The sequence below is a fragment of the Mustela erminea genome, chromosome 18, assembly GCF_009829155.1.
Source record: "Mustela erminea isolate mMusErm1 chromosome 18, mMusErm1.Pri, whole genome shotgun sequence".
Classification (NCBI taxonomy): domain Eukaryota; kingdom Metazoa; phylum Chordata; class Mammalia; order Carnivora; family Mustelidae; genus Mustela; species Mustela erminea.
Genome location: NC_045631.1, coordinates 719921 through 739504, shown reverse-complemented (window position 1 = coordinate 739504; position 19584 = coordinate 719921). Strand labels below are relative to the sequence as shown.

General features: G+C 58.2%; 4 protein-coding genes across 8 annotated transcripts in view; 2 read left to right on the top strand and 2 right to left on the bottom strand.

Annotated features, from left to right (window-relative positions):
- KIAA0753 (KIAA0753 ortholog) overlaps positions 1-11925 on the bottom strand; it is a 42655-nt gene extending 30730 nt beyond the window's left edge. For 2 of the 4 annotated variants that reach the window (XM_032319571.1, XM_032319573.1), the window contains exons 1-4: positions 11755-11923; positions 6834-6999; positions 3154-3745; positions 662-768 (exon numbers count right to left, since the gene is read on the bottom strand). In XM_032319571.1, coding sequence (XP_032175462.1) covers positions 662-768; positions 3154-3745; positions 6834-6929 — 795 coding nt within the window. In that variant the 5' untranslated portion in view covers positions 6930-6999; positions 11755-11923. Of the gene's footprint in view, positions 1-661; positions 769-3153; positions 3746-6833; positions 7000-7113; positions 8332-11754 lie in introns of those variants that run through there. The other 2 variants (XR_004280356.1, XM_032319572.1) reach the window with 2 other exon arrangements.
- LOC116576982 (collagen alpha-2(I) chain-like) lies at positions 8701-9603 on the top strand. Its single transcript, XM_032319574.1, has one exon. The coding sequence runs from the start codon at positions 8701-8703 to the stop codon at positions 9601-9603; it is 903 nt and encodes a 300-aa protein (XP_032175465.1).
- A 190-nt stretch (positions 11926-12115) lies between the features above and the next one.
- TXNDC17 (thioredoxin domain containing 17) lies at positions 12116-14328 on the top strand. The gene is made up of 4 exons (XM_032319576.1): positions 12116-12330; positions 12583-12664; positions 13043-13118; positions 13925-14328. The coding sequence occupies exons 1-4, from the start codon at positions 12186-12188 to the stop codon at positions 13991-13993; spliced, it is 372 nt and encodes a 123-aa protein (XP_032175467.1). The 5' UTR covers positions 12116-12185; the 3' UTR covers positions 13994-14328.
- A 970-nt stretch (positions 14329-15298) lies between these two features.
- Positions 15299-19187, bottom strand: MED31 (mediator complex subunit 31). 2 transcript variants are annotated; one of them, XM_032319577.1, is made up of 4 exons: positions 19065-19187; positions 18258-18335; positions 17871-17967; positions 15299-15704 (listed from the first exon to the last, which is right to left on the bottom strand). In XM_032319577.1, the coding sequence occupies exons 1-4, from the start codon at positions 19090-19092 to the stop codon at positions 15512-15514; spliced, it is 396 nt and encodes a 131-aa protein (XP_032175468.1). In that variant the 5' UTR covers positions 19093-19187; the 3' UTR covers positions 15299-15511. The 2 variants fall into 2 exon arrangements, with proteins under 2 accessions (XP_032175468.1, XP_032175469.1); XM_032319578.1 differs by lacking the exon at positions 17871-17967 and having other exon boundaries at positions 18258-18378; positions 19065-19168.
- Between the last annotated feature and the right edge of the window lie 397 nt (positions 19188-19584).

The window sequence follows — 19584 nt, the reverse complement described above, 5'->3', positions numbered from 1 at the left end:
CGGAATAAAGTCTAACTCAGGTAATTTCCTTCACATGAAAACATTTGGCTTTCGGTTCAAGCAATAAAGCCAACATGTGACTTAAGTGGCAGGAAAGGAGTCAAAGGTGAGTTCATGAGGAAGGCACCACAGTCAGTACAGACTTGTGAAGCATCGCAACATAAGCAACGTGAGCATCTGTTCACGAGCCACAAAAGGAGAACCTCAGCACGCCTCCGGCATTGCCAGGAGAGGAGACAGCCATGTGACCCACAGTACTCGGCCTCCAGCCCCGCACGGACAGGAGGCAGGTGTGCAAGTGATGAGGCCCCATCCCTCTAATCCTGGGGAGCCAGCAGGGCCTGGGGGCTTCAGGGCCCCCGAGCCACTGTTCACCAGACTCTGCCCAGAAACAGGCGCTGTACCAGCACTGCTTTCCAGAGGACTCACAAAGGTTTGCAAGAACTTATGACCCCAAGAAACCAAAAACCACCTTGAAGGACGTCACCCCCTACCCACCGTACACAGATGCGCATGACGGCCGACAACAGAAGAGAGACCGCGGAGCCACACATTCAGGAAACTGAGTGTCCACAGTGCAGCAGAAGTCACACGGGACACTGTGCTTGTGCCACTGCGACGGGGCCCCCCAAGCCAGCGGCCGCTCCCCCGCTCCCCATACCTGCTGCTGCAGGACATACAGCATCCGGGCCGAGCTCACGGCCTGCTCCTGCCTCCTGATGCGGGCGCGTCGCTCCTCATCGGGGTCCAAAGCCACTTCCGTCCTGTCTGAAAATAGCGTTTCCCCAAAAGTGGATTACACGCTACATACGGAAATGCATGAAAATGTCCATTATTCCGAGACATCATGAAGTTGAAGTTGAAGCTCTAGTTCTATTTAAAAAAAAAAAACAACAATGGGGCCCCCACCACAAATTCTCCACCAGCCAAGAAGGGAGGAAGAAGCGGGCCAGAGCGGGACTCGGTGGGAAGAGACGCAAGGACCTCCAGCCGAGCTCCCGCCGCGCAGCGTACAGGAACCAGACCCCCAGGGGACAGCCTCGGTCACTGCCAAGCGCCGCCCACCACTCTGAAGTTCTTTCTACTGAGCCCAAACCGGTGATGCTTTCTATTTTTTTCAGAAACCCTTTACTGCCTGATTTACTGTTCGGCAAGATTTCTCCGACACTTTCTTATTTTGAATCCGACAGAGAAATCCTTTCTTAATGTGTTAAGATTGCTCAAACGTCCGAAGCCCTGCGTGTCTGTCAGGGAGACCCTCACACATGATTCGCAGAACGTGCACTCAGAGAAGCCGTTTCTGGGGGACTCAGAGCTGCGCAGGTGCCCATCGCCGAGGCAGTGGGTTTCCAATACATTTATCCCAAAAAGGGTCTGATGCAAAATTCTAAGATACAAGTCAGGAAAAGCCATGTTTTATTAGTGCAAGTGTATTTTATAAATACAAATATTTAACATTTATTCATTAAGAAACCAAATTATGGGGGTAAAAAAGAAAGGAAAAAAAAGAAGCCAAATGATGAAATAATCTTTTTTGAAAAAATCAACACACTGAGATCAGGAGTTGTGGGTACAGACACCGTGTCACAGAGCGACAAGCCAGACCTGCGTCTCACGTCGGCCATGCATCGTGGAGAGATGCGGGCACCGCACGTGTGCATGAACATCCCGGACGCTGGCTCTGACAGGGCTTTGAGCTGCCGCCTTGCAGGCGGTTCTCAGACAGCTGATCCACGGAGCCGCCCCCGGGGAGCGCCTCTGGGCACATCGGGGCCCCTGGAGGTGGTCCGCAGGGGCCGTGGCAAACTGTGCCCGGCCCACGACAACTAAGTGCAGAAAAAATGTACAGTGTGCACGACGGGTTTTTACAGCTACTTGCCACTGTGGTGACACTTCTGCTATAGTTTAAAACGTATGGGCTTGGGACAAACTGAAATTTTAAACTAAAAAAATAAACGGGGGGGGGGGGGGTGGTGGTGCCTGGGCAGATGGGCTGGTTTCACCTCCGATTCCTGATTCTGGCTACAATCAAGCTCTTCACGGTCCTGGGACCGAGCCCCGTGCTCAGCCAGGGGTCTGCTTGCCACTCTCTCTCCCTCTGCCCCTTCTCTGCCCTCACATGTGCACACTTGCTCTCTCTAAAATAAAGTCTTGAGAGACAGAATAAAATAAACGAGAAATCACCCAAGCCGGTCTTGCCCCAGAGAGTTTGAGGAGCTCTCTGGAAAGGTCCCGGGTCAGGCCATGTCATCAGAGTGGGGGTCCCCATGGCTCCGTCCCCGGACAGCACAGCTTCCAGCACAGGAGGCCACGGGGTGACCTGGCGGCCCACACCAAGCCGTGACACTCCTGCCACCACCACAACATTGCATGACACACTCACCAGGAAGACAAGGGACAAAGGTCTTTCTCAGCCAGCCAGGTGCTGTTTTAGACCTTGTGAACTCTGCAGCAACCCCCTCACCCCCTCGGCCGGCCGCTCGGAAGCACGGACACAAGTCCAGTCTGCCCGGTGCCGCCATACCCTCGCTGCGTTCTGTAGTCGTGCTGTTGGGCCACAGCTATCTTGGGAAGGCAGCATAAACTCCCCGTGGCACCTGCATTTGTCTGCGGAGGGTCCCCACAGACCCGGGGGGTCCTAGCAGTGGTCAGGGGGCTGCTCAGCCCCCCGCTCCTTGCAGCTGGGAAGAGAGGCTCCTCTCTCCAACCCACCAGCCTAACCCAAACCCACCACCAGGAGGTGGGGAAACATGGGACAGAGCACACTGAGCAACTCTGGGGAACGGTGTGGAGAACCACGCACAGCCCTTGTGCTTGGAAGCATGTGCACACACGATGCTCGTTTCTGGGCAAGTTAAAGATAATTCTCCAGAGCAGAACATGGCAGGAGGGTCTGTGTTCGGGAGCCATCGGACCCGAGGCTGACAGCAGGTGCCCCGACCGCGAGGCGTCACCAGCCGATGCGGCAGCCTGCAGGACGAGGCGTGTCGGGTACCTCTGCCTGACAGGGGCCAGGGCAGGGCCAACTCCCAGGAGGACAGACTCCGGTCAGACCCATGGGCCACCTGCCTTGAGGGCCCTTGAGGGAGGGGTGGACTAACCGGGATGAGCGTGATGGGCTGTCCCGCACCCGCAGAGTCTAGCTGCTCTCACCTTTCTTCGTGACCTCTTCCATCTTGTGGATGCAAGTGCTCAGCTCCCTCTGGAGCCGCTGCACGTCCAGCAGCTGCTGGTGGCCGCCGAGCTTGGGGCGGGGCTCCAGGCCCGGGTCGTGGGTGGGGGGCGAGTGGGGCACAGCCTGGTGGGACGGGGCCGGATGAGGTGCGTACAGATACACCTTGGCACCCGCGCAGGACGTTCCCATCGTGGACGGCTGGTGGCCACCAGGGCATGTGTCCCGGCTCCCCGGTTCCTTCCTCTGCATGCTGGGCTCGGGGACCTTGTGCAGACGAGAGAGCCGGGGCTCCCCACCGAGCCGGCGCCGCCCAACGCGCTCCTCCAGCTGCCTGCGCTTCACGTCCCTCTTGGCCAGGTGCACGGCGTAGCTGAGCCGCTCCTCCGAGATGACGGAGAACGAGGCCGAGCCGCTCCCGGGGCCGCTGCCATGCCAGCCCGCATCCTCACAGCCGTATGACTCACGGTATGAGTGCTTCAGCTTCTCGATCCGGATGGCGTGCGGGCAGGAGTAGCGCACAGCCAGGGTGCCCGCGTGCTCGGGTGCGCTCCTGCTGAACTGCAGCTGGTTCTTTAAACAAAACAGACGAGCGCAAGAGCCCGTGAGGAAAACATGTCCCACACGCTGTACGTCTGAGGCCCCATTTCCAACTCCCCCACACAACCCTGAGTGCTAAGACGCACTCTCCTGCAGGGACCTAGGCAGCCACTCTTGGACACCCCTGACCTCATCACATGCCTGCGGTCCCTGCCCACGTCCCCAGGCCACGGTCCCACCCTGCCCCCTCCCAGCAGCACATGGGCTGCTCCTCCGAAAGGCAACCTGCAGAGCTTCACACAGTGGCCCATGGGGTCCCCCCGCCCCTCACCCGCCATGGTCTCAAAAGGTCAGGCTCTGACAGAGACAATGCAGGTGGAACGAGTTCTGCGGACATGGCCCCCCGACACCCCGCCACAGAGGAGCCGCCATCAGACGAGGCCATGCACCTGGTGGCTCCACCACGACCTTGACCCCGCACCCGAGGGCATCCCGCACCCCAAGGTCCACATATCCCTTCTCACGCAGGCTTCAGGCTTTGTCCTTTGAACTATAATAGGTGTAAGTTTTGTTTGGTTTTTCCCTTAAGGAGCAAAGGCGTGTTTCCAAAAGCTAACATTGTCATTTTTCATGGCGGCTTTTTCCAAAATCCCACAAATGGCCCTTAACCTTCTTAAGCACTTAGATGGTTCCAGGTTTCCACTAACAGAAATAGGACTTAAAATAATATTTCCACACATTCAGCTGTTTTCTCATTTTTTTTTAAAGTTTTGTTTTGTTTTAATTACTTGACAAAGATCACAAGCAGGCAGAGAGGCAGAGAGAGAGAGACTGGAGGAAGCAGGGCTCGATCCCAGGACCCTGAGATCATGACCTGAGCCGAAGGTAGAGGCTTAACCCACTGAACCTCCCAAGCCCCCCTTTTTTTCTCATTTTAAAGAATTTCTTTAGGATGGAGTACCTGTTCCAGGATTACAAGTCAAGGACAAGGAGCGAGTTTATGACTGCAGGCCCCACGGCAGGTCAGCAGCCCAAGTCCCTGCCTCCACTACCAGCCCTTTGCCCCGTGGACAGGGCAAGCCTCGTAATAGAGGGTGTTTGTGTGTCACATGATGAAGGGTCCATTTAAAATGAACCCACTGTGGTCAGACTTCAGGAAAGTATTTCGGACACAACTTTAAGGCCTCTCTGGAAGTTCTGAGAGAAGAAACAAAGGGTCGTCGTCTAAAGGGCGAGGACTGACGGACAGCCCGTGAGAAGTACAGCCTTGTCTGGACAAGTCTAACCCGCAGAAGTAAAAATAACCAGAATGCCTTGGGGGGTGTGTAAGAGCCCAAGCTTGTGTGTGCATGGGTGTGTGTGTACGTGACGGCACGCTTGCACGTGTGTACGTGTTAGCGCATGTGTACACATGGGTGCATGTGTACGTGACGGCACGCTTGCACATGTGTGCATGTGTACGTGTTAGCGCATGTGTACACATGGGCGCATGTCTACGTGATGGCACACTTGCACATGTGTGCGGGTGTACATGTTAGCATGTCTTCACGTGGGTGCGTGTGTACGTGTGAACACACACATAGGTGCGTGTGTATGTGAGTGCTTATGTGTGGACAGGTGTGCGTGTACGTGTGAGCACATGTGTGCCCATGGATGCCTGTGTCCATGTGAGCACACGAGTGCATATACGTGTAAGCGCACGTGTCTACAGAAAGACAGAGACACAGGGGAGATGGAGGGGAAATGTAATAGGAGGGTTGACACTTGGGAAGTCTGCAAGAAGCGTACCCAGGAATTCCACATTCCACTGCTCTAACTTGTCAGTCTCAAACTACATCAATATTCTTTCTCAATTTTCTTGGTAAACTACAATGAGACATTCCTTCACACCCAGCAGAAGGGCCCTAATTTAAAAAACCAACCCAGGCTGGCTAAGACGCGAAGCAACTGGGGCACTCGGTCATTGTCAGTAGCGACGGGAGATGGCACAGCCCCAGGAAGGTCTGCTGGTTTGTTAAACTAAACACACGCTGTCCCATGTCCCGGCGACTTCACTCCCTGGTATGTGCCTGAGATGTGAAAACACCTTTACAAACAGAGATGTACCAGGAAGCCCCCAGCAGCTGCATCTGCAGGAACCCAAACCAGCAGCCGGAGAACAAACAGTCACAGCTCCTACCGGGGACGCCGCTCAGTGGTCCAGAGCAGCCGTGCTGCCAGAGCTCCAGACTTCACACCCAAAGCGGCCTGACACACAAGATCCCGTGGCACAGGATTCCAGGAAGGCCTGGAACAGGCAGAACCCATCTACAGTGGAAAGAATCCCAATGCTAGTGGCCACAGGAGGGCAGGAAGGGGCGGAGGAGACCTCTCTGGGGAAATGGCAAAGACCCTGCCTGACAGAGGAACATGCAACACCTCGTATGCATTCGTCAAACCTCAGCAAATGTGACAACATGCGTACATTCTGGTGTATTCATTTCAGATGTGAAGCTTGCATCAGAAGAGAAAGCTGAAATTCTCAGAACGAGCTCCAAGAACGAATTCTAGCATGTGATGTGCACACCAAGGCATGCCAGATGCCCATGTCTGCACCCAACTCCCATGTCTGCACCCGACTCCCACGTGTACTGGGGCAAGACGGGCTGATGGACGGACTCTGGAGGGCAGACAAGGTCAGATGCGCAATGAAACAAACACAACGCAACCATCCCGCAACTTGGGCGTTCGCTGCAGAATCCAGCGTTGTGGGAAGATTTTCATACATTCAGTGTTGGGGGGAAAACCCTTTTTGGGGATAACTGGATGAAGCGGAGGGAAAATGGGCTATTAGATCGTATCAGGGAATGGTTTTTGGCTCATTTTGTTAGGTGTGATATTGGTTAGGCAGGAGAGCTCACTTTTAGGCCTATCCTAAAACACCGAGTATTCCAGAACATGTAGAAAGGAAGCGCCGTTGACTCCTGCAGCTGCCTTGGGAGCAGGTCTGCAAGCACCCGAGAGAAAACACCACCACTGAATCTCGAAGGCTGTTTAAATGATGTTCACTGCCCTTTTCTTCCCATTTTTGTTCAAAATATTTCACAGCAGAAATCTGAAGACAGCAAGGCAAGAGAACTACCTGGGCCTGGAGGGTCCTAGGGTCGCTGCTCCCATGTAGCTGGACGCAGGCTGCCAGGTGAGCCCCGGTGACGGCAGCCGGCCTTCCCGGGCCCATCAGGTCAGAGCGCGCGGGGCGCTGCCGAGAGCCCAGCCGCCGGCCGGCCCTGCTCTCCCCCGGTCATTGCCTACAACGAGAGAAAGCCGCTTCAGAGCCGCAGCACTCCGACACGGGCCAGAGGAGGCCAACACGGCATCGTGCCCGTGCAGCGACATTCCGGAGACACCCGCAGCGGCCTCACGTGTGGCAGCGAGGGCTCCAGGACCAGCACCAAAGCATCTTCCCTTTGGGAATCCTCCTGAGAGAATACGGGTACAGTGTTCTAATGACTCGCTGCTGAGCCGCTCCAGGTGTCAGATCTCAAGGGTCACCCAGAAGACCGGAGCTGCAGCGCGGCGGGCAAGCACCCTCCCGCAGGGCAGCCTCACCGACTGTGAGCAGCTCCCGGGACTGTGCAGGACTCGGAGGAAGCCTGCGGTGGGGTCTGCGGAGCTAGCTGGAGCCCCCCGCCCACAGCGGGCCGAGACAGGAAGAAGGTCTGGGAGCTGACGTGGGCTGGGCCCCCACCCCCAGACATAGCGGCACCCCTGCGCTCAGCACGAGCTCATCGCCTTCCTGCCTCACGCTGTTATTTACCTATGCCGCAGGGTCAGTCCCATCTTCCCGGCTAGACAAGGCTCCCGGAGGGGAAGGACTTGTCCTGCTCTTCTCTGGTATTTCCCACAACACTGTGCTTGGAGCGTGGCAGACACATGAACTCAACACGTGTTGAATTAAGCTGATTTTCCACAAACTGACTAGTTCTCAATGTACTGGGGTATTCGTTCTGTCAAAGAACCCTATGCTAAATCAATAGGGAAATCCAGGTCTTAAAGAAAAAACCTCTAATTTCAGCTTTTGAGTAAACCCGACGTTTGCAGATAGGATTTGCTTCCAGAGAGACACATCAGCAGGAACATCAGGGCAGCTGTTCAAGACCCCCGATTCCTAGAGCTGTCGAGATGGGAGGGGCAGGTGAGCAAGCGACCCCGCTGCTGGCTGACCCCACCACAGTCCGGGGGCTGCAGCCACAGAATCACGTGGCCCGCAGAGGCGGGTGAGCCTGTCGGCAAGTCTGACGAGGTCGGCCCCTTCCCACTCTCCGCCAAGAAACACTAGGTGATGCCGAGTGACGCCACACATGCACATACACAAACACAAAGTCCAGGGACACCCACCCCCACACTGACCCCCTGTACAAATGCCCGGGACACGCCTCTCTTTGCAACCTGTTCCTTCTCCGCCACTCCAGTAAACTTCCCGGTCTGTCACCTGACATCCCCTAGGACATCTCTACGAAGCCTCTCACCCCGATCCTAAGACACCCCGACAAGCTGTGTCTCGGTCCATAACCCAGGCCAGACCTCCCCCCACCTGTCCCCTCCCACAGAGCCCAGGACCCCCCCACTTGCTCCCTAACGTGCTACTGGAAGGCCCCCCTCAACCGGTCCTCCCCCACAAGGTGCTCTCCCAAAGGGCTCCCCCTCCCCCTGGCTCCAGATGCTCCTCTGGCCTGGACCCCCCACTCTGCTGCAGGGGAACCCTGAAACGGCCGACGCCTGTTTCCGGCCTTGAAACTAGAGACGCCCCCACTGCGTCAGGCACCCCCACGGCAGTTCTGGTCCCGGATGCGGAGCACAAGCTCTCGTGGTCGGCCTCTCCCCCACCAGGCCTCGGGCAGCTCCACAACCTGATCCCACAGCCATGGGTGTGAGACACCCCCGCCACCTGGCTCCCCCGGGCCAGCTCCACATTTTGGCCTCCTGCCTCCTCCCCCAAAGCTCCCTCCATGGACTGTCTCCTCGGCGCCAGGAGGCCCGAGGCAGCCGCAGCTGTTTCTTTTCCCGTACACCCTGTCACCCACACCGCGGCAGGCGCGCGTCCCGTCACAGGAACCCCTATAGCTGCGAGCACCCCCGAAGACAAAGGCACCCGCACAGCCTCAGTGGCTGGTCCGGTGGGTCTCCTCCTCCATGGGCCTGAGACCCCATCGGAGCCAGTCGCCCCATCAGCAGCTCCTGCAGCCCTGGCAGCAGTGGGCGCGTCCGTCACCGGTCTCCGTCCCCACATACCTGAGAAGTCCCCAGAGCAGGAATCAGCCATCATTGGTCCACAGTTGCCCACAGCCATGGAAGGGCCAGCAGCTGTGGGCATCTCAGCAGCCCGTCTCCCTCCCAACAAGCCTGAGGGGCCGCCAGGGCCCAGACCTTCCCCCATGGGCACGGGCATCCTGGCGGTGCTGGGCACCCCCATCCTTGTGGGAGCCCAGGCGTCCACAGGTCCTCCCGCTGTCTCCCTCTCCCCCCACAGGCTTGCAACACTTCTGGCAGTGGACTCCTCCAGGACAGGCCTAGGTGTGCTGGGGACCATGGGCACCCCACCAGCTGTGGACACCTCTGCAGTCTGCCTCCTTCCTGGCAAGCCGGTCTCCATCCCCAGAGGACCGGACACCCTGGCAGCTGTGGACTCCTCAGTAGTCCCAGGCACTCTGGTACTCGGTCTCCTTCCCCAAAATCTCGGGACACACCCGGGGCCTGTCTCCTCCCCGAGCCCAGGTGCTTCAGGAACCCCGATAGCCTGTCTCCTTCCCCACAACCCAGGGAAACCCACAGAGCCAGCGTCCTCCCGCAGAGACCACAGCTCCTCAGGAGCCGCAGGGACCCCTGCTGCCACAGGCACTGTGGCACTCTGAACCCTCTCCCACAGGTTTAAGACCTCTCCGGAGCTGCCTTCCTGCCACGCAGGGCCAGACACCCACACAGCGGCAGGCACCCTGGCAGGGCCCCTTCCAGGCCCAGGCATACCCACCGCTGGGGGCAGCCCTGCCAGGGCGCACCTGTGCTTGGGCAAAACCGCAGCCTCAGGCATCCCCTGCAGGTCAGGCCACCCCACAACCTGTCTCCTTCTGCACAGACAGGGGTCATCGCCACAGCCGGCCTCCTGATCCGCGGGCCCAGGAACCCCTGAAGCTGTAGGCACCAGCGCCTCTTGCTCCCCCACAGCCGGCCTCCTCTCCCATAGGCTCACGACATTCCCGGACCCTGTATCCTCCCCAACGATCCCGGGCACTGCGTCGGCCAGAGGCACCCCCAGAGCCTGCTGCCTCCCCCACGGGCCAGGGACACCTCCATAGTTCTCCTGTTCTCCCAGGGTTCCTGGTGGTACCACCACAGCCTGCGACACCCCTACAGGCTGCTCGGTCCCCCAGAGACCCGGGACATTCCCAAAGCCTGTCTCCTTCCCCAGAGTCGGAGGTACCCCCATTCCCGGCCCTATACCCCACAGGCCTGGAGCACCCCCAGGGCCTACCTCCTGCTCATCGAGGCCACTAACCTCTACGGTCTGTGCGGCTGCCCATGGCCCCGGGTCACCTCCAGACCCGGTCTCTACCCACACGCCTTGTCCCCTTTCCCTGAATCCTGGGTCACCCTCACATCTGGTTTCCTCTTCCATTGCACAAGGCACGCCAACAGGCTGTCCAACACCCCATATGCCAGAGACACCCCCAGAGCCCATCTCCTCCACAGTCTGCCTCCTCTGCCACATGCCCAGGGCACCCCCAGAAGCTGCTTCCTCCTCCACGCCTCTGTGTGCCCCCACAGCATCAGGCATCCTCGCAGCCTGTCCCCTTCCCCACAGGCCCACGGTGTCCCCACAGACCGCCTCTCGGGCCAGTGCCCCCGGCACCTGCGCCCGCTGCCCCCTATCCCACAGATCCAGAGCAGCCCCACAGCCCACCACTCTCTGCACAGCCTCAGGCCACCCCATGGCTCCAGGCACCCCCAAAGCCTGTCCTCTCCTCAGCAGGTACGGGATAATCCCGGAACTTGTCCCCAGGGCCACAGGCACACTCCTGGGAAGCAGGCCCATGGCCTGTCCCTGCCCACACGAGCCAGAGGCCATTGCACAAGATGCCCCTAGCCCCACAGCTGCAGATCCTCCTGGGGTCCCAGGGGCTGCCCTGGCCTGTCCTTTCACCCAGGGGCCTGTGAGGCCAGCCCGGCTTGTCTCTACCCAGGAAGCCCGGCCAGGGACACCCCTTTCGAGGGGGCCCTCCCCCGCAGGCACCGGGTGGAGCTCCACCCTGCTTCCCTCCCCACGGCCGGAGGCTGCCCTCATGGCTCGCACCTTCAGCCACAGCTCCAGGATGCTCTCGTGCCCCGCGGAGCCCGGGCGGCCTTTCCGCTCACAGCCCCGGGGGCTATCGTCAAGCGCGCCCTCCTCCTCCCGCGCGGCGCCGGTCACCCACACTGACCCGATGGGCCCCACCACCTGGGGCTCCCCCACGGCCCCGTCCACCCACACGGCCCCAAGGTCCCCAGCCGCCTCGGCTGGGCCCGCAGCCCCAGGGGTCCCGCCAGCCGCCGGCTCGTTGGCGCCCGCGGCCCGGGCCTCGCCTCTCCTCCCCCGCGGCCGCCGCCAGTCCCGCAAGCGGTCGGCGCTCACGCAGCGCGTCTCCCAGGCCGCGGGGGGCGGCCGGCGCCCGGCTCCCCGGCCTCGGGGGGTCCCCGCGGCGCACCTCCTACCCCACGGCCGCCCGCGCCCGCGCCCCAGCCGGCTGGGCCCCACGCAGCAGCCCGCCGCCCCGCTCATGGCTGCAGCCCCGCGCGCGCCTCCCCGCCCGCCGCCGCGGCTGCCGCGCACACGCACGCACGCACTAGCGCTCCGGCCGCCGCGGCCCGACCCCCGCCCGGCCCCCCGGGAGCGCCCGCGGCCGCCGCAGGAGCGCGAGTGACGCGGACAGCGGCGGGGACGGCCACTGCTCCGGCTCTCCCGGGCCCCAGGCCCGCGGCTGCGGGCGCGGCTTCCCAGAACCCCCCCCCCAGCCCCGGCCCGAGCCCACCTGGCCTGGGGCGCGGAGCGGCTACCCGGAGGCGGGCGGGGGACCCGCTAGGCCGCGCTTCCGGCCGCTCGCCCGGTCGCCATGACAACGTCGCAGGGCGGCCTGGGAGCCGTTAGGGCTCCCGAGCCGCCAGGGGTCCCGGGGCTGCGCGGCGGCGGGCTGGGCGGCCGGCGCTCATGGGGCCGCGGCCGGGGCCGGGGCGGCTCGGGCAGAGGCGCGGCGGCCTGCGCAGGGCCGGCGCGGACGGCGCGGACAAGCAAGCGCGGACGGGCGGCGCCGATGCGGTGTGGCCGCCCGAGGCCCCCGTAGCGCCGCGGAGCCCCGGGCCCCGCCCCGCCGCCAGCCCGGCGGGAAGCAGCCGCGCCCCGCCCCGCACGGAACCCCGCCCCGAGACCGCGGCCGCGCCCCCCGAGACCCAGGCCGGCGGAGCGATGGCTGGCTGCGAGGAGCTGAGCGTGCGCGGCTTCGAGGAGTTCAGCCGGGCAGTGGAGCGGCACCGCGACAAGACCATCTTCGCCTACTTCACCGGCTCCAAGGACGCGGGCGGGCAGAGCTGGTGCCCCGACTGCGTGCAGGGTGAGGCGGGCTCGCGGGCGACCACGGGCCCGGCGGGGGCAGGAAAGCCGCGGACGAGGGGGCCAGGCGCGCTTCCGGGTCCCCGCCCGGAGCCCGCGCACTGCGCCAGGCCCCGAGCACTCGCTCGCGCAGGGGAGCAGTGTTCGCCCGGAGCGGGCTCAGGACCCGCCTGCCGCTCCCTGCAGCGGACGGGCTCTCGGTACCGGCTGCCCCGGCGCGTCGGGGCTTATCTTCGGTCTTTTCCGTTTCCAGCTGAACCGGTCGTTCGAGAGGGGCTGAAGCACATGAGTGAGGGCTGTGTGTTCATCTACTGCCAGGTGGGAGAAAAACCCTAGTAAGTGCCGATTCCCTGTTCCAGACGCGCACTAGACGTGCGCAGCTCGGGTGGGCAGGGCCTGGGGACAGAGGTTCCCGGTTCTCCGTGTAGTCCGGTAAGTCCCGCCGTTAGGAGTGATTAAAGACAAATTCTGAGTACTTAGCCATTGCAGGGGATGCAATACGTCTGGCCTGGTTTTAGTCCAGAATCTGTCTTTAACTTTATTTTATATTGTTCTCACGCTCTTAAGGAAAACTGTGCAGTCACAAAGTCATAGTCCTCAAGGCTCAATAAACGTTTGCAACAAATCAATGAGTTCTAACAGACTAGATGTAGGAATATATCGAATATTAAGTAACCTGTGAGAAACCTGATCACCTCTTCTTTTCAAAATAGTTGGAAAGATCCAAATAATGACTTCAGAAAAAATCTGAAAGTGACGGCAGTGCCTACACTACTTAAATACGGAACAGTAAGTGTCTTTCCTTTCATTGTGCTGGGGCCTCAGCTCACCCTCGTTAGAAGAGATCTTGACATTTCATCCCAAGTAGCACATTGGTGTTCAGAGTGCATGAAAAATACACCACCTGGCTGTCCATCCCTATGGCCAACCCCAATAAACTGTTAATAATGCACGTATCTAGGTAGTTGGTCTCTGCCATGGTTTCTGAAAGCCACTCCGTTTTAAAACTCTCAAAGACAGGCTCAGGAAAGCTGCTCAACACAGCATTCCTTAAAACACCAGCAGTTGCTTTCCCCTTAACCCAGAACTCTGGTCAAAAAGAAAGGGCACCTCCTCTAGGTTAGCCATGGCCCTGGGATCCTAAATTAAAAGACCTGAGGGGAAGAGAATGGCACTGGACTTGCTGTCTCTCGTAGTCTGCAGAGCCAAGTGATTCATCTTAAGGCAAACAGCTTAACTATTTCCGAAGACCTGTTACAACTAGTTGATAGCTTCTGAATGGCATAGCTTCTCTGCTGTAAGATTTGTGTCACTCACGGCAGAAGGCCACTCCTAATACCATGTTCGTAGCTGTGGCTTAAGATTAGACCATTCTGGGGCACCTGGGTGGCTCAGTGGGTTGAGCCTCTGCCTTGGGCTCAGGTCATGATCTCAGGGTCCTGGGATCGAGCCCCGAATCAGGCTCTCTGCTCAACGGGGAGCCTGCTTTCTCCTCTCTCTCTGCTTGCCTGTCTGCCTACTTGTGATCTCTGTCAAATACGTAAATAAAATCTTTAAAAAAAAAAAAAAAAGATTAGACCATTCTTCTCTTACAGCCCCAAAAACTGGTGGAATCTGAGTGTCTTCAGGCCAACCTCGTGGAGATGTTGTTCTCCGAAGATTAAGATTTGATGATGGCAACTGTGTCTTGATGTCCTGATTTGGTCTAGTACGAAGGCAACTGTGTACCTGCTTTGAATTCATGTTAGCAATAAAGAAATGATGATGTGAAACAAACTGGTTTCTGTCTAAATATAAAGTGCTATTAGGGACACCTGGGTGGCTCAGTTGTTAAGCTTCTACCTTTGGTTCAGGTCATGATCCCGAGTCCTGGGATCCAGCCCCGCATTGGGCTCCCTGCTTGGCAGGAAGCCTGCTTCTCCTTCTCCGGATCCCCCTACTTCTGTTCACTCTCTCGCTGTGTCTGTCAAATAAAGGAACATAATCTTAAAAAAAAAAAATGCCCACGAACTCTTCTGTTTGCTTGTAGTATGTGGGAACCTTTAAGATACAGGTAAGCTAAGTCTGCAGCAGTGACAGTAATAGCACAAGGGCATGCATTACTAGAGGAGACAGAAGTATCTAAAAGCCCCTACCAGTGCATAAGGCAAATTCCAAATCGCAAAAGGAGTTCAGATCTTTTACCTGCAATGGCATGAACTGACAAAGAGCGTTCGTCCTATAGCATCTTCTTTGGCTTTAGAATGTAGATGCTAGCGTAACCCATGGAGGAGAGCAGGGCACCTCTAACCCAGCGTCTGGCCCCCGCAGGCAGTGCAGTTCGCTGTCTGAACGTGCTTCCCACTCTGGGTGAGGCCAGTGGTAGAGAGCGGTCAGAGCCCAGAGAACCCAGTGGTGACAGGAGCCCCAGCCCAGGAGTCGGTGCCACTGATCACCAGTTCCTAACTGTGTAACAGGAGGCAAGTTTCATAACCAGTCTATACCTCCGTTTCCTCCTTTATGGACAAGGCTGGTTCTGCAAGCGAGATGTGAACGGGACGACGCACGGATCATAGCCCCTACCACGTAAATGTCAGCGGTGCTGGATGACTGCACCTGGGTAAGGCTCCTCATCTTTATTCCGGTCCAAGGTCAAGAGTCCAGTTAGACATTAACCATCCATCTTCCCCACCGTCACTAGGCCTAGCCACACCCAGTCCTCGAAGCACCCCCCCCCACCCCCCCGCCCTTCGCACAGCAAGCGGTTTCAGAGCTGAGTCCTTCTGTGGGTCCTATCTCTGGCCAAAGGAAATCACCGACTCCCTTGTACTCGTTCTATAGGTGAGGGGTAGGGCAGCTCACTGAGGGACAGAAGGTCAGAGGAGACGGACTTGTCCAGGCCCCATTGTACGTGAGGAACAGAGCTAGACTTGGAGTTTGGGACATTTGGGGGCCCTCCCCGTACCCCATCCGTCACTGCAGCCTTCCAGTGGTTTAAAGCACCTGACGTGTGTCTTTATTCAGTTGGTTGAGCATTAATAACTTACCCACAGGAAACCAAAGTACAACTGTGTGACAGCAGTGGCCCAGGAACAATACAAAGGGAGCTGGAGGGAGGTAGCCGGAGGCAAGAGCCCATCGCAGGTTTGGGTGCCCCCCGCCCCCCACAAAGAGAGCAGGAAAGAGTCCATGGCGGCCGCGCCTCACTTGCCCGCGGCGCTGTTCTGCTGCTGCTGCTCAGCCAGCGCCTGCTGCAGACGCATGCGCTTCCGGGAGTAGTGCTGCCAGTGCAGGATCTGCTGCTCGTCGATGAACTTGGCGCACTGCGCATTCACCAGCTCCTTGCGGAAGTGCTCGTACTGGAGCAGCTCCAACATGTGCAGACACTGAGGGTACCTGGTTCAGGGCCACAAGCTAATCACCAATAGGGTTCAGGTCAGAAACGCCCAGCTGTAATCCAGGCACTCATTCAGAAAGGATGGGCCGCCTACCAGTTCTCGAACACTAACTCGGCTCACTTTGGGAGTACAGGGTTCTGCGTGTCCTACTTCTGCCGGTCATCCCAAGTCAGCATGAAGCCACATTTTCAAACGTGAGAAAACTTCAGTTCAGGAAGATTCAATACTGCCCAAGACCACACAGGAACGGGTAAGCAGAGGCAAACTCTGGGGGCAAACTATGCTATTCTAGTGGTGTCCAAGGTCAGGAATAGGTACACTTTGGAACTTCAGTAATCATCTTTTTAATTGGTAACTACTGGTTTTTCATCAATGGTGACAAGGACAACTTCTACTCAAAACCGAGTCTGTTTCACAAAGAACTATGCATGAATCCTGTGTCCTAGTCTTCCACGGGGACTTACTTCTCATATACTGTAAGACTGAACAACCGAGTCAGTAAGTGCAGTGTAAAGAGAGCCAACTTTCCAACTATCAGAAAAGGAGTGACAAGGAAGGGGGGAGGCTAGAATGGACCCTGTGTTACGGAGCTACAACTGAAAACATCAGCATGAACCCCTGGCTTATCGCACAGAGACAAAGAAACAGACAAGGATTAGAAGGAGACACAGTGTACACACACACACACACATACACTCTCTCCCCTTCTTGGCTGTGTGTGCCAAAAAGGGCCTAGAAGCAATGACCATGGTACCAATGAGCATATTCTGTGCCCAGATTGTGGATTTTTCAACAGCATTTTCCAGGGTTTCTTGGGGGAAATGGCTGATTCCTGGACTAATGCTGGGAAAGTACAAGGTGAACCAGGAACATTATGTAGCACCAGAAAGTCAAGTGCTCAAAAAACTATGGGGATATGTCCCAAGCACTCAGAAGTCAATCTGAGGAGCCAAATCTGGAATCATTAGAACAAGAAAACACATAATTATAATCCAAAAAATAAAAATAAGAATCCAAGAATCCATGCTAATATAACTCTTTTAAACAAATAAATAAGGAATTAGAGAATGTTCCTTCGTTAAACCTAATTACAACTAATAAGTGTAGAAAGAATGCTAGAAAATCACAGTAAAAACTGTTTCAGGCAATATCAACAGATGCTAAAATCAGTGGATAAAAGTACGATATGAAACAAAGTATTTACATAGTCTCAAAATATTTCCTCACAAGATACTTACTAAATACAAAGGAAAACTAGTAACTTGATGAGGAGAAACCTGGCAGCCATCACCTCAACCAAGTGATCAAAATGAACATCACCGGTAGTAGGTCGGAAAGACGACTCCGACAGGATGCACCAAGAAGCCTATAGCATCACTTCTGGGTCACAGTCACGGGGCGGTGGGGAGGGAGGGATCAAGAAACTCAGACTAAAGACTAAGAAGACACAAAGACAAAACGTAGCATAGTGGCCTAGACTACATACTGTCCCAGACAAAGGGCATTAATGAGCTACTGGACATAATCAGAATGAGGTCTGCAGACTAGATAATGTTCCCAGGAAGATGTGAACATTTACAGTATCTGGGTGAAGAATATATACATTCCTATTTTCTAAGAGACATTATTTCAAACCAAGCAGCTGCATTGTTGATGCTAAGACTCATACATGGTACCCCCAGCCACACACAGACACACACACACACAGACACACAGACACACACACACACACACACACACACGGGGAAAGATAAAGTCAAGGACAGAGCCAGACCGCAGAGTTCTTCCAGGGAAAAAGACAGGACCTTGTTCTGCACGCAGTGGGAAGCCACTGAACGGCTCTAAGCAAGAAAAGAGCCGTGTCCTAATTTACACTTCTGAAGGATGGAGCTGGCTTCTGTGTAGAAAACTGTTCTGCTTGGTTTGGCCTGGGGGAGGGAGAACCTAGGAGGGCGGAAGGAGCAGAAGCAGGGACAACCCGGGAGTGGACGCCGCAGTAATCCCAGCTGGAGATGAGAACGTCCTGTCTTAAGATGGAGGCAACTGAAACAAGTGGAGATTCAGAATGTATTTTTCCAATGTGAAAGGAGAGCACATGTGAGATATCCATGTTCTGGAATACAGCAAACTGTACACATATTAGGGCTGTAAAAAGCAAACTTACTTTAGATACTTGGCATATTCTGGTTCTTTCCAGTAAAGCAAGTACTTAAGATAGTTAACAAAAGCTTTGTCTTTGAAGTAACCTCTTTGGGCCAGAACTGAAAGGCATAAAAAAAAAAAAAAAAAAAAAGTCTGTAGAGCAAACCAACCCCGGACGACGGATGCGCGACCCCCAAGGGAAAGCCTCCGCTCGGCAACCTCCCTACCGCCCGCACACCCCCAAGTCCAAGCACTAGCCCCAGCGCGTTCAGCCCGCACGCATGCGCCCGCAAGTGTACGCGGCCGCGACCCAGGACCGCGAGTACTTGGAAACAGGCACCACCCGCGCCGCGATGCCTAGGAAGAGCGCACTCGAAGCCGCCGGTGGCACAAGGGCTCAACCACTTACAGTTCAGGTAGTTGGGGTTGGCTAAGCACTGCACGAACTCCAGCTCCAGCTGAAAGCGAAGTCGGTTCCCGGCGTCGTCTAGAGGAAGACACCCCAGACCGGCCGGAGTCAGGGTCACGGTCTGTCCCCCCGCGTGGAGAAGAGAAGGGCAGCAAGGTGCGCTTCCGCAGGGCTCCCCAGCGAGGACACACGTGCCCCCGCCGGGCAGGGTATTCACCCCTGGGGGCTACTGCTCCCGGCGAGGCTGGGGGAGTGGGGGGAGGCGTCAGGAGGTCAGGTGAGGGGGGTGTCGGGAGGCTAGGGAAGTCGGGGTCCGGGGGTTCAGGAGGGCGAGGAGGGGGGGTTGGGAGGCTGGGGGAGCGGGGTCCGGGGGTTCAGGAGGGCGAGGAGTGGGGGTTCGAGGCTGGGGGAGCGGGGTCCGGAGGAGGTTGAGGAGGGGGGGTTGGGAGGCTGAGGGAGTCGGGGCCCGGAGGTTCAGGAGGCTGGGGCGGGGTGGCTGGCGGCCGGGGAGCCGAGGCGTCCGGAGGATTAGGAGGCTGGGGGAGTCGGGCCGGAGGTCAGGAGGCTGGGGGAGTCGAGTCCGGGGGTAAGGAGGCCGGAGAAGCGGGGGGAGTCGGGAGGCTAGGGGAGTCAGGCCCGGGAGTCAGAAGGCGGGGTGTGGGGGTCGAGACCCGGTGGCCGGGGAGCCGAGGGTTCGGGAGGCCGGAGGGGGTCGGCGTCTGCCGACGCCGGTGAGGTGAGGAGGACGGAGCCGCGGACACGAAGCCCGGGGCAGCGGTGTCTGCGAGCGCTCGGGGCCCCACTTACCCGTCTCCATAGCGACGGCCGCGGCCATCGCGAGCTAAGGCGCTAAGCCGTCACACGCCCAAACAGCGACCGCCCGGAAGTTCCGGAAGACACGCCTCTTTTCCTGTCGCGGAGCAGTGTGGGATGCGGGGCGGAGCGGGCCCCCGCAGGCCCCGCCCACCGACCCCGCACGCGCGAGGCGAAGCGCGTGTCCCCGAGCGCGGGAGCCGCGGGACCCCTGCGCGTGGAGCCGGGTACGCGCTCCCTCAGCCCCGCGATGCTGCCATCCTGGCGCCTGCGGTGACTGCACCCGGATGGCGTCACGCTCACCCTGGGGCTCCCCCGCGCGTCGGGAGCGCCTGCAGCGGGGACACGACCCCCCGCTGTGTTGGAGGCCCCCGGCCGCGCTCACGGAGCCCGACCCCCGCCCCGAGACGCCCCGACCTGGGCCCGGGCGCAGATGCGCGAGGTCGGGATGCGGCCGTCCGAGGCCCGGAGGCTGCAGCACCTGAGCTCACGGACAGGGCGGCTGCGGGCGGCT